The sequence below is a fragment of the Balearica regulorum genome, chromosome 12, assembly GCF_011004875.1.
Source record: "Balearica regulorum gibbericeps isolate bBalReg1 chromosome 12, bBalReg1.pri, whole genome shotgun sequence".
Taxonomy (NCBI): domain Eukaryota; kingdom Metazoa; phylum Chordata; class Aves; order Gruiformes; family Gruidae; genus Balearica; species Balearica regulorum.
In genome coordinates this window covers 3,494,474-3,508,756 of record NC_046195.1, presented here as the reverse complement: position 1 = coordinate 3,508,756, position 14,283 = coordinate 3,494,474, and the positions used below count along the sequence as shown (strand labels likewise).

The 14,283-nt window shown below is 42.2% G+C and overlaps 1 protein-coding gene across 1 annotated transcript in view; it reads left to right on the top strand.

Moving 5' to 3' along the window:
* Positions 1 to 5,716: 5,716 nt before the first annotated feature.
* The window catches only part of PSTPIP1 (proline-serine-threonine phosphatase interacting protein 1), a 56,327-nt gene continuing 47,760 nt past the window's right edge, over positions 5,717 to 14,283 (top strand). Inside the window, exon 1 of the mRNA XM_075764658.1 lies at positions 5,717 to 6,058. Coding sequence (XP_075620773.1) covers positions 6,026 to 6,058 — 33 coding nt within the window. The 5' untranslated portion in view covers positions 5,717 to 6,025. The remainder of the gene's footprint in view (positions 6,059 to 14,283) is intronic.

Here is a 14,283-nt window from a genome sequence, read left to right as displayed (position 1 = left end):
ATCTCAGTGTTGGTTTTAAGGTAGCAGCTACTCTTGTTATAACATGTATATTATACATATATATATAAATATACCTTCTCTATATAGAGGGTAATGCCCCATGTCAGGTGCTTTGTGCCCTTCTCACAAGAAGAAAAGTCACTTTAAAGGGTAATTCCGTAAGAATTTGGTCCTTAAACAAAATCCTTTGTGCTGCATAAATGCTGCTCACATGGATGTGTACCAACGCCTCTAAATGGAGGCGTAAGGAAATACTTCTCCATGAAGAATGCTATTCCACCAGCCCAGCTGATCTATCAAAGCCAAAAGGAAGTTGTTGAAAAAACAATCCGAAAGGAATTCACTATAAATAAAGAAAAAGTTAAATTGTTTTGGGAAAGCCAGTAATAAACCTTCCTTTCAATAGGAACAACAGGAGAAACCCAAGACTGAGCAGTGTGAAACATCAGGCCTAATCACTTGCCTAGCTGAAGCATGGTGCAGTTCAAGTTCGCAAAAAGCAGAAACGCTACAAAGGTTTTTACCAGTTCCCTGTTCCTCTTTCTAGCTATCCAGGCAGGAGTTTGTGGCAAAATATGCAAGTACCTGTTTTCTCAAACAGGTACAGGATTACAGTGCTAACTGAGACAAACCAGCTATTTTTGTCTGGAAATTAAAACAACTACACTTTAATATTTCAGACTGTTTACAATAATAAACATGCAAATAATTTATCTAGAAAAGTTTTGCTCTTTAAAGTTTTGTAACAAAAAGATCTTTTGGATGTTCTTTGCTGCATCGCTTTTACATTTCTACTCAGAAAAAAAATATATAATTGGTGATGTTTCTAAATGAAAAAATATGTGGAATATTTGCTAAAACATGCCAAAGGAGTCTAAACTGTTGCCTCCCATGACGCTAAAGAATTCCCTGTATTACTAAAGAAGGGACATTGTGTACAGAGACAGACCTGTGTACGTACAGATGGTGTATTTTTGACAAAGGTTTGAGATTAGCTGAAAACGCCAGGATTTTTCACCAAACACAGCAGTGTCATTGCAAACGCCAGTCTGAACAGCCGTTGCCTGTGTCCATCCCCCCTGTAGTCTCAATCAGGTAAGATTATTTTTTTGCAAAGCATATCCTGAACTTCTGTCTGAGGTTTCCATGAACTTGAACCCTGGTTCCTTCCCAGAATTGCGGTATTCAAAGAATCCTTTCTGAGAAGTGGAATCCTCTTCAGCACTGCAAGCACTGCCTGCTTGGCTAATGAATATGCAATGATGAATATACTTGCAAATGAATAGTGATTTCTTTTGAATTAATGGCATGGAGAAAGCTGGTATATTGGTAGAACGTACAAAAGATGTCAGAGAAATAAAAAGCATCTTTCTGCAGGTACCTGAAGTTACGACAAGAAGGGGAGATAGAAACTCAAACCTTTCCATTTTCTCTTTCACACAGTGGTTATACTTCTTTCCAAAGAACTACCAGATACTGTTCACGCTAATCAAGCCTCCTGTGACATTGCACTTTCCCACGGTTTCTCTTCTCCTTTTTTTGCCTTTGAAACACTTTCAGGGGTAAGGATGGTAGCTAACCATGTTTAAACACTGACCAAGCGAAAAAAAAGACACCGCGTTTGTGATACGAACAGTAATTTTAGGATATACAGAGTATCACAGTGCTAATTTTAGAGGAAAGCCATTCATGTTCTTCATAATTATGGCAAAGACTATGATTATCTTGGGTAAAACTGGGTCCACCTTTCAGTGAAGGCCTCCATTGAAAACTGCTGTGAAATGCTAGATATTGGTTAAGAACGTAGTCTACGCAATTAATCTTAATGTTAGTTGTCAATTTTACCAAAACAAAATGCCAGCAGGACTGCCTTGTGCCACGAAACAGTGCTTTTGGAAGGATGCTCAAATAGTTCCTTCTACAAGAAGTGAAGGGAGCGTGTTTCAGAGCCGAAAAATCATAGGGTCTGGAGCACATCGGACCAGCTTTCAGCCAGCTGTAGATGGGTTCAGAGGAGTTGGAACAAATCAAGGCGGATGCTCAGAGGCTGCCATTCCTGTTTCCATGGGAACAGAGATTGACTCTTACAGAAAGCAAGGTGATTTAAAAATTTTTAAATTGGCACGACTGTAGATAATTTGAAAGCCCCTAACATTTCTCGCATTGAAATTTGGATAGCCATTTATATGGAAATAGAAACGGCAGGCGCAGCGAACCAGCTAAAACGCTTGTATAGTTTAGCTGTGGTTTTCCTCTGGAAGAACTTTCATTGCTGTTGGTGTCTTTAGGACTCAGTAAGACACCAGAGGCTGGACTGTTTTAATTTTGAACATGACTGTATTACAGCAATTGTCGTGAAGCCATCTCTCTTAGATGTAATTGTTATAGAGGCTTTAAAGGACTGTAGAATTGCCTTCTATTCTCCATTTTCATTTCACAAACAAATGATTCCAAGGGACCACAATATACCTGAGGAGTTTTGAAAAATACAACCAGCTTAATGCCCAAATTATCTGAGTAGTCAACATCTCTTATATACTGCCTTAATACTTTTCATAGACTCTCTATGTAGACTAAAAGGTTCATGGTCCACTCTGTCAGACTACTCAAAATCAGCAACAGTAACTGTGAGGAACATCTTGCTTGAAGCCCTGGACGAGCAGAGCCCTGTTTGTAGATGCTATTTTCATATTTTAAGTACTGTCAGGTCCAAACCTGCCGCCCAAATCCCTAACAAAAAGCACTGCTCAAAGCAGTGTATAGTTAGCAAAACCCAAATAAAACTGCCATTTTCATACACAACAAAATTTGAGGGTTTTTTTAATATGAACCATTTAAAAAAAAAAAAAAAAATCAGACTTCTCATCACTTTCCACTACAGAACAGATTCAAAGGGTACATTCTGTTGCCAAACAATTTTAATTACTGAAGGAAAACTCCAGTACTCTGGCCTGGAGACTGATTCTTGGCCAGATCAAACAGACAAATAGGTGATTTTTCACCCTTCAGAGCAGGGGCAGGAAGGAAGCTGCAGCGCTATCAGGGAAGTGTTCCACTTACGGTTTGTCATTGACTGCCGAATTTCTGAATGGGGCTGTAAGCAAAGATGAGATGAAAAGCCGTGGTGCAAAGATGCAGAAGGGGAGATGAAGGGCCTTGCGGGTTCCCAAAGGATCCAGCCTGTCAATAATCAAATGAACAAACGAGCAGCTAGTCAGTTGTCATTGCCACTCTAGTCCCACTCGCTTGCCCACTGGAAATGCTTCTGTTTGGCACAAAAATATTTTGTGGGGGGAATTGCATGAAGGTCAAGGTGATTTCAGTAGCTGGCATTACAGAAGTTAGTAGCACAGCAAGGTTCATTGATTTTTTTTCTCTCCTTCCCTCAGCCCCACAGAGCTCCCTCCCGGGCTCAGCCCTTCCAGCCTTCATACAGGCCACTCACATCAAAATATTCACCCAATCGCGAGATACAGTGTGTTAATAACTGGACACCATGTTCCTGTGATGGCTCTAGGAAGGTTTCTTCTCCAAGTGCCCCATTCATCACAAGAGTTTTACAAAGGACTCCCTCCTCAGCATCCCGCTGACCCCGTCCCTGGCCTTCACCTGTAGCACGGACATACTTGCCAGGACCATTTGCTATAGGTTTCAGTTTTTTCAGCTGCAAGGTGGAAATAATTTTCTCCCTCTCCCAGGGCCCTGCAAAGCACAGCACCCTCTGGACATAAGCCAGTGACACTGGGACATGTGAGCAGTGACAGCTCCAAATCCAAAGTGTCTGCCCAACGGCTCTGCTTTGTCAGACCTAGGAGCTACGACTCACGCCAGCTAATTTCTGACGGCTCATCCAAATACCAGAAGTAGGAACGCGGTTCCTTTAGGCTCTTCTGCAGCCAACAGTAAGAGAGAAACTCATCAGCAGCGCCAAGCGACCTGCCCATGCTTGTGGTACAGCCCTGGCTGCTCCTAAGGGAGGTGACTGTGCTACACCAGTACTGTCGGGTGGGACAGACGCAGGCACAGTGCTCAGCGTGAGATTCCATCATATAATTGGCTTTTTGGTTGGGAGCCAAACTAAAAATGAGGAGAGAATAGCATCTCATTTTGGATGGCCAAAATGTACTTGTCGCTTTTTTATGAACCCCAAGAGCAGCAAAGCTATCAGTTTCAAAACAAAGCTATAATGTGGAAATACTAATAGGAAACATTTAGTTTTAGAAAGACTGAGATAAAGCATTCTTGAAAAGATTCTTTTTTTTTTTTTTTTTTTCCTTACAGATCAAGTATTATGACTAGTCCCCATGCCCTCAAAATACATTTTTTTAGGGAATTTTCCCTTGTGGAAGAAAGTTTTGCTCATTCCTCCTCAGCACCCTCTGCAAGTGAATCCTCCGTTTCTCCTTCTCCCCTCTCATGCGATGATGTTTTTTTCCTGCTGCTCATGACAACCAAAGCAGTTTCACCCCTCTGGCCCTGCAAAATCTCTCTGTTGCCCTCCTTTGCTTGCACTTCATTTTCCCTTTCAAAGTCTCTGCACACTCCCTGTCTTCTTCAAACCATCAGGGATGAAACGTACCAGTTCTCTAAAATACCAGCTACAAATTGCTCGTGGAGTGACTACTGATAACTGTAGCCACCAACTGCTGCAGATCTCTCTGAGCCGATCTCTGTGCCCCGCTAGAGACTTCCTCACCACCAAATAATCTGCCCCTGTGGCTGGTGCTGCAGGACAGTAAGAAAAAAGCAACACCCAGGCATTAATGAGTTATAGCTAAGTCAGTCCTGATGTGGTCTTGTGTAGAGTGACACATTTTTGCATAGGCAACCACGGCAGGAGTGTTTTTCTTTTCTTTTTTCCTTACCCTCTGAAAATGCCAATGAGTATTTAAAAACACGTATTTAAGAATCCTTAAAACATCCTAAGGAGGTGAACAGAGGCAACCTCAGTTGTAGAACAGGTATCTCGAAGAGGGTTTCCTGGAAGCGTTGGACATATTACCTTGTTGTTATCTGCAGCTGCATTGTAACAGATCAGTTATCTTATTTAACTAGCTGTCTGAAATACACGATGGGTATTCAGCTGGCTGTGGTGCTGGGCACGCTGCCGGTTCAGATGTCCGTGAGGTTTCATGTCAGGTCCTGGTGCTAACAAACTCTTAGCTCTCACCAGTTTTTTCAAGAGTTTGGATTTTAGTTCTAAATTTCACATATCTTGCTTATTCATGTACACATTTACATGAGGGCATGCAAATCAGGATTTTTTTCTATATAGACATATAGGTATCTAAAAGTGTGCAGACACCTGCACACTTTACAGTGTTCTTAATTTAACCAGAATCTTGAAAAGCTTTTTCAGTTGCAAAATGCAGCTTTGAGCTATGCTTCCCATGTGCAAATACATGGGCTTCTGCCAGCCCCAGGAGGTACTGGAGAAATGCAGCGCATACAAAGAAAAAGAAACAGAAGAAATGTAAGACCACAGTGCTATATGACAGTTTGACTCTAATTTCCTCCACAGCTTATCTCTTTGTATTGTGCTGGTTTCCTTTGCATTTAATTGCTCGCTCTCCTCCCGTAGCTGATCAAATAATATCACTGAATTTTACTACTTCTTTTTTTCTTTTAAATCTTTATTTTATTTGCCAGCTGCTCACATGCCCACATGGCAAGGAGCAGCCTGACATCATTTAACATCTCCTTGCTTCCTCATTTCAGTATTAACTGTTTACCAGAAGAGAAACAGGTTTGGGGTTAGGGTGCTGAGCACATGCATGTCTCTGTGTGTGAGCAAGAGCTTTTTTTCCCCTGTCCTTTCACAGCCATAGGTCATTACGCTGAGCTGCCTGAATCTACCCAATGCTATTTTTTGCCAGCTTGACTTCAGAAAAGACAGATCTGTGGATGTGCTTCACTTTCTGCTTTGGCTGGGGTGTGGCAACAAGGCTCAGTGCCGTGGCTGCTGCTGCTCTCGTCCAAGAACAAACTTGCTGAAGGATTCCTTCTCCTCCACAGAGTGATAATAATGACACAGCTGCAGTTTAAAGACGCATTTTGGGTAAGTGAACATTTCCTATGTGTTTTCTATATTCAGTGTATCTGTATTTAAAAGTCTTTTAAAATACAGCTTGGGTCTATTTATAGCTTAAAAGTAATTCAATCCTATTCTGTGTTCTAAATTTAGTTTAGTAAAAATCCAAATTTGTCTCCAAGCAAAAACATACTGTTTGGTAGCATAAGTGTTTAATCCTAGGCAGAAGGATGCATTGGAAAGAATATATCCAGTCCACATACAACAACAGATGTTCCCAGTTCCTGTGCTAGGTCCAGAAACCGCTTTTGAAAGGGCCATGGGTTTGTCTGTCTCACAGCCCTAAGAGCACTTTGCTTGCAGTGAGTGTCCGCAGCTTTAGGAGCGGCACTCCAGAACTAAGCCCAAACACTCACAACTGGCTTAAAACCAGTGAACAAGTAGATACGCTCCGTTCTTGTTACTTGACTTTTGGTTGAAGAATTTTTGGTGTCTTGTTTTTAAGTTCTTTCTCTGCAGTTACAAGGTAAAAAGATGCTAGCCACTTCCCTCCCAATAATAATCTGAGGTTCTCTTGCAAATGCTTCTGGAGTAGAGATCTTAAGGAAAACACCCAAACCAACAAAACCCTAACGTTGCAAAGTTGAGTAAACAGGATGTTACATGGTTGCCTCTTGTCTGGGCAATCATTTTTCCATCATCTATGACTGACTTAAAGACACAAAGGCATACGAATTCTTCCTGCCATTTTCCTATCAGGCCAAGTAGAACAGCCCCTTCATGGCATATTTGTTGCCTGTGCTTTCTTTCTATCCACCCGCCCTTCAGGGCAAACCCTCTCGGTAGGAACTAGAAGGGCAGACGCAAGAACGCATTTCAGTGAACCACCTTCCTCCCCGCACTTCCAGGAAGCCCTCCCCACCCCCGCTCTAGTACCAGATTTGAACAGTTAGAACGAAAAAAATGTAATGAGGAAATACAAAAGTTAATTTTGATGTTAACCTTAACTGTGCCCTACCACACCTATGTGAGATTCTCTGTGCCTCCTCGTTTATACAGCTACTAACTACATAGCACAGGGTAGGACACAACTGCTGCCCCAGGAGCTTCAGCTTTTGCATTTCAGGACTTCCTTTGACAATGTGCCATGGGACTTTTAGAACTGGTACATTTGGGATATTTACTTTTCAAGGTCTTGGTCTTCAGTGAGAATAAATCGGGCGTATGCTCTACGGGCTGGAGTAGAGTTTGGGTGATTAACACCAGTTGACAATCTGGCCAGGCCAGTTCTTTATGCCTCTTCTTCCCTAAATTTCTCTCCTGTGCTTAGTCACGTTAACGTGACTATAACCCTTGCTTAGCTTTGAAGCCAGCACCTTCCTTAAAGGAAAGCGTCTTTGGTTTTAATATTTTTTGGCTGGAAACATTGTATTGCCAAGCTTGATTAACAGGGCAGAAATATATCCGGTCGCAGGATGGTAGTTTTAGCTATGCAATAGTAAGTCTTCTAAAATGAAAACTTGCAGGATATTGCACAATGCTGCAAAAGAGTACAGCTTGCCCCCTAAATCACAAGTTCAGCAATTATTTTTGCATTCATAAAGTTCTGTTATGCCTATTAGTGAGAGAGAAATGCTTTTGCTTGGTTTGCCTCAGTGAGCCATTACCTCCTTTATTCCATTTGTACCATGAATGGAAACTGTCTTTATGATTAAAACCCCCCAAAAAGCATATTTGCACCACAGTAGATCACTCAATACAGATCCTTGATCTCTACAACCTGCCTAAGGACATTCACCCCGATGAGCTATACCCTAAGCAACAACTCCCTGCTCTTACCATCAGTAAACTTTTGGATAGGCCGAAGTGTCTTTAGTACCCATCGCAATGTAAAATATGTAAAGAAACACTAAAAGCAGCCGATCTTCCCCAACCAGCAAAGAAAGAGCACCATTCATTCCTCCCTAAAGTTCCTCAAACTTCTTAAGAACAGGGTGTGATGTCTTTCAGGAAGACACAAATTGTTCCTCATATCAGGTATAAATTTTAATCTCTCTTTTCCCCTATTAAATGTAGCAGTGACTTAATCTCTTTTCCCTTATTAGATGTAGCAGTAATAGTACTATACTAAAAGTTTCATACTTGTGCTATTTTTTCATTTTCTTTGTATCATGCCCTGGGCTAAAACTAGTATATTTTTAAATTCATATAATAGAATCATAGAATACAAAAAAATCATAGAACACTAAAATTACAATTCTTGGTTTTATATCCTCCACACACTCTGTAATGGTTTAAGGCAAAGTTGCTCAAAGCCTCCACTAAAATGTGCCTCAGCAGAAGTTTTCTATCCTCTGATAATATTTTTTGGAGAATATTAGTGAGATGAAAACACAAATCGGTTTTGATAGCCAATGCAGGGCAGTTGATAATGGATTAATATTCTGCTGGGCTGCAACACAAATGTAACAGATGTAACCTGTCTTCTCTATCATCCTATTAGACAGGTAGTTAAATTCCCATGTTAACGGGGAGTAGGCCTGCGATACCAGCTGAGCTTCGTATTAACAGGGTTATGTTAATAGGCAGAGATCTGAACAACATTTTTTGCTACAACAAAACCCCACTAACCAAGACAATCTTTCCCCTTCTGTCACAAATACTGAGTTTCTTTCTTAGTCTCATTCTATGTTCTTGTACTCATTGTCTGCTTTTCCTCTGAAATTCTTGTCACTGCCTTTTCCTTCTATTTCGTTTTTCTCCAATATGCTGCTCAACACGCCAGTTGCAACCTTGTGAAATGCAACTGTTTCTGGCCAAGAGGTAGGTAGGTGCTTACTGGCATCATTTACTGGCTTTGCCTTACCCACCCGGGAAGGGGGAACAAGACAGACTTTCAAAAGAGGCATTTAGTTTTGGGGCAGGCTCCAAAGTGCCCAGAGTTAAGTGGGAGCAAATCTGCTCCCTCGGGCAGCTTTGAATCAAATTCAAGTGGCCGCATCACTTCCCAAAATGTGTCACGGGCTCCTAAGGTGCTTAGGATTTAAAAACCAAAATGCATAAATTGTGAAGTGCTTGTTCGTTCTCAGCTGTAGGACGAGCTCAGGGCTTGTGGATTCTCACAGCCAGCAAACATGATGCAGGCCTTGAACACGAGAGAGCAAGATTTGCCTCCCTGCCCGGCTGTGGACTTGTCGCTACCACATTCCCACCTATGCAGTACCTGCAATTATGGTCAGACGCTGCAGCAGTGGGAGTCATGGATGTGCGGAAGATAAAGAGCCTCTTACAAATGAAGATGCTTCCTTAGTCTTTCTTTGGACTTCAGGCTACGTTCTACATCAGGTTTAATGCAAAGTTGACTTCGTAGGTGAACCTTCTCAACTGTTACTGTAGCTTTTTCACGCAATGGTCTGTTATATACACCAAAAAAGATGTAATTAGTTTCATAAATAATTTAACTTCTAATGAGACTCTTAACTGCGGTACAAGAGTGCAGAGATGATTATAAACAACACAGTAAAACTATTTTCCAGACTTACTAGGCAATACACTGAAGAAATACAGTATCAACTTTTTTACTCAAAAAAGGAAGTCTTTTTTATACCAGGAGCTACCTTGCTTTCCTGCAGAGGTTACGTTTTACAGGGCCTGTTGTTTTGAAGCAGGTCTGTGAGGAGGAAGTGAGACCAGGCAGGTTTGTCAGTAGGGAGGAACCGGGACTGGTGAGGGCTCCTGCCAGCCCTTGTGCCCGAGGCACGGCTGAGCTTGGGCAGGGAAGGATGCGGCTGCCAAACCTTTCATGCTGGCATCTCAGCTTTCATTTGAATCGAGTTTCATTTGAATCAGATTGCACCAGTTGCATCCGTATCTACTGCATCTCTCTGGACTGCAGAAAGTGTGACTAGAGGCAGATGTATGGCTGTGGCCCCGCTTACATCCAGGGCAAGTCATCACTGGTGGATGTACATGGAAATGGGGAATAAATGGAGAACCATCTTGGAAAAGTTGAACCAATTGCCCAGCTGATGTCCATGTTTGTTGTGAGGTCAACTTCATCTCCACGGAAGAGGCTGGTCTATATTCTTTTCTTACATGTAATTTCTTCCTACATTCCCTCAACCGATCTGGGAAGGAAGCTTCGCTCACTGGGACAATGAGAAGCACGTCTGCAGGGGAGTGCGATCTCAGAACAGTCATCGAAACCACAGGAAATCACAAATAGAAAACTTGATTTGTTGTTGTGGCTATGGAAACACAGGTGCTTCACAAATCACTTCTGAGCAGAGCACAACAGCTACAATGAAGCTCAAATGAACTAACACTCCCAACACAGATATCAATAGCGAGGCAAACATGTCAATGGCTACTTCCATCTCCCATATGCCCAAAATAGCACCTAGGAGGGAACCAAGCACAGCATATTCGGGGTGGTTCATTTCCATGGTGATGAGCTCAAGTGGAAGGACTAGAGTTTTATGTTCGCAGCTTTTGGTTATCCGCTCAGTTACAGCCTGCATGTGGCACATCAGGCTGAGCATCTTCCCTACGAGGAGGAAGAGTATCTGAGGGAGGCTTAAACATGGTGGACTGGTCCTAAGGCTGCAGAAGGCTTTCCAGATCAGGTAGATTAATGGGTTTACAGAAAGCTCAGTTTAGGTCAGCGATTGAAATAATTAGGCAGTTAAGTAATTATGTTTTATTAAAATTTTCTGATTGCCATGCTGCAACCGAGTGCCTTATCTAGGGGTTTTGACTGCTTAAATTGGTTGATTGATGAAGTTACTGTGACAATTTTGTTAATATATTTACACAGTTATATCTGGTTTGTTTTGATCTGTCCTGCTCTGCAAAACTTGTTTGGTTTTGCTTGGGCTCAGAGAAACAGAGGATTCTTATTTACGCCAACTTGAACTGTGCCATGAGTATGCATTTTAAATACGGCCTAGGTGAGTCAGTCACTCTATTTTCACCTGCGTGTACACAGACACGTCTAATAAACGTGACCTAGAGTTAAACGAGCATTTGTCACACAGGGCTTGAAACGGATCTTGTGGATCTGTAACAGCACTTCACACAAACATCAGAGAGGACAATGTCCTCTGGTTTGCTAACGCAGCCTGTTGAGCTGCATTTTCTGATGATAGAGTCACAGAATAGCTGAGGTCGGAAGGGGCCCCTGGAGATCATCCAGCCAACCCCCTGCTCGGCGCAAGGGCCAGCTACACTAGCTTGCCCAGCACCATGTTTTGAGTATCTCCGAAGATGGAGACTCCACAACCTCTCTGGGCAAACTCTTGCAGCGTCTCATCACCCTTAAAGCAAAAACACTTCTTACGCTTAAACAGGACTTCTCAAATTTTCATTTGTTCCCATTGCCACTTGCCCTGTCACTGGGTACCACTGAGAAGTCCTGGCTCCGTCTCCCCTACTTGCTCCCATCAGGTATTTATACACATCGAACCATCTCTTCTGCAGGCTGAGCAATCCCAGCTCTCAGCCTCCCCTCCCACAACAGAATCTCCAGGGTGAATCTCAGAGTCTCCCTGTGAATCTCATTTCAACATATTTTTTTCCTTGCAGGACTGGGTGATTCATGACCCATCCCTTTCCTCCCACAAGGCTTGCACTCCTGCAAAGCAGCAGAGCAGAGCTGCACCGCTTCTCTTTCTTCAAAGTTTACAGTCACTGGCTGGGGACACTGACCTTGTGCTGCTTTCGGGCACAGTGGAAGACACTGAATTTCAATCCAGTTACACTCATTGCATACTTCCATGGAAGGCAAATTAGGCTGCTTTGTAAACAGACTTTTTGTTGTTGTTGTTATTCTTCAGCTCCTTTTAGCCTCAAAAGACCTTTTTTTCTGATTTTTTTTTTCATGCCATACTGCAGCAAGGTAGATTCTGGCTGGCAGATGGCACAGCAAATACTTGTTTCATCTCCTGTTTAATCTAGGTTTTGTAATAAAGCTTTTCTCAGCAGCCACAGTTCAATAACATACAAAGTTCACTGTGGTGTTCAGCAAGAATTTGGGGATTTGAGGATGGGATGAGGTGAGGGCTGAGGGGGCACTCAGCATTGCTCAGGGTGTTAAGGTTAAGAAAAAAAATTTTGAAAATATGCATATAGATCCCTACAGCTTTTCAGTTCCCCAAATAATTGTTCCCTTACTATAAATGGAGTTCAGTACTTCTTCAAAGTGGTGGAAAAATGTCGCTGAACAAGATTGAGAAATTGAAAAGTTCCATAGCTCTTGGTAAAAAAAAAAATCTTGGTGCAACTTCATTTTTGCTTGTAAATGAAAGGCAATAGTCATTTGCTCTTAGTCTTGAGAATTAAGTGAAAATTGAGCAGCTCGGACTGGCTTAGAGATATCATCTCTGTTGTTCCATTCAGAGCAAAGAAATAAATAAAGATAAAACTTTTTTTTTTTCTTTAAAGTAACAACGTTTCAAACCAAGATGCTATTTGGTGCTGCTCTCAATTTGTCCAAGCTTAATTAATTCCTAAAAGGAAAGCAAAATAACAAATAAAGGGTGGGGGCAAAGGAAAAAAGAAAATAGGTGTTCAACAGCACAGAGGTCCGAGTGTCATCGCTTAATGCTATTTGCAGTAGGTGCTGTAATCACTGAAGGGTTATTAAGAAGTCAGGACTGATGAATAGCCCTGGAGGCTGCTGCTCAGTAGGATGGAAATCCCCAGGCGCACCAGAAGCAAAAGGAGGCACCTGCCGTTGAAAGACCCCAGCCGCACATTTGGTTAGGACTCGTGTTTTTGACAAAACCTTTTTTGCAGGAAAACAGAGTTTTACTGGAAGTAGGGGAGCTGTTTTGGAAGATAAAGCTGGGTTTCGATGAAAAAGTTCACATCTGGTGAAGGCTTCCTCTGGAGATGCAGGTTTAAGGTGAAATTTCTAACCAAAGAGGGGAAGAGGAAACCACACTCATAGAAACCAACCCTCTGGGGTGCTGGGAGCTCTGCAGGGGGAGATGTAGTCTGGAACAGGAGCTGGAGCTTTCGTTGCCCACTGTCTACCCTACCTGCAGCCCGGAGTCCAGGCATGCCTTCCCTCCGCTCCAGCGGATTCATCCACAAGTAAAACAGCTAGAGAGAGATGAAAATGAAAATCTGCTTCCCTATATAGACAGCAGGTGGCGGACAGTGTGCCAGCTTTGGCAGTGGGATGTCTCAATCGCATCTGCCTGATTCAGAGCAAATTTCTTCTTTATATCAATGTGAATGTCTGTCTTGGTTGTCTGTTGCTGCTGTTGTCAAAACGTGGAATGTGGGCTTTTAAATCTTACATAAACTTGCAGGGCAAGAAAACTGTTTCCCACCCTCCTCTAGAAGTGATTAGCAGTTCATTTTGTACAAGAGAAGTTCATGAGAACATGAAACACTCTTTAAGAGGCAGATAACGCTGAGGCTCTTTGCGAGCTGAACAAGAATTTTATTCTTGCTGGTTAAAAGACAAGGCAGTTTTGAGCAAACAGACACCTTGTGCACAACAGTCAGGCTGATGCGACAGTTTTAACAGCTCATAGGGTTCCAAAGCAGCTATGGTGGTGCAATCCCTTATGTAGAGCTTGCCCGTTTCCTGTACCCTAGGAGCTTGCAGCAGAAACACCCAGAATTAATCCATTTTTAATTATTTTGTATAAGGCAGGAGAGATATTTATGTAAGTGGGAGCAAACACAGAGAAATGCCTCCCAGACGGAAATTTAAGAGTGGCATGGTTGTCCCACCTGGAGAAACTGCTTGACTTTACTTAAATGAACCTCACCACCACCCCTTTTAAAAATTTCTAAAGGTCTAAAGTTGATTTTGTTCTGTTGGATTGCACAATTCCCCAGGACTTTGTGATACACCATACTAACAGAGCGAAGGCTATGTTGCATCATATTGAGTAACAGGATATGTTGAAAATTATTATTTAGGTGGTGAAGATCTCTTGTAAAATGGAAACCGTAAAATGTAGTTATCAAATAATCCTGACTAAGAAATGAACTCAATCTTTAATTCATTCCCCTCGTACAGCAAGACTCTAGGAAGATTTCCTGAAGCTTTATCCTTCCCTACATGCCAGGAAAGACCACTAAAAATGCCTGGCTCATCTTACAGGGGAAACAGAGAGCGTGGGTGCAGCAGCATGTTCTATTTAGTGCCTTTTTCAGGACTAACAGGAAACAATTCTAAGTTTTGTAAGACAAGGAAGAGAAAGACACAGAGGTTTTTAAATGAACTAATGTCC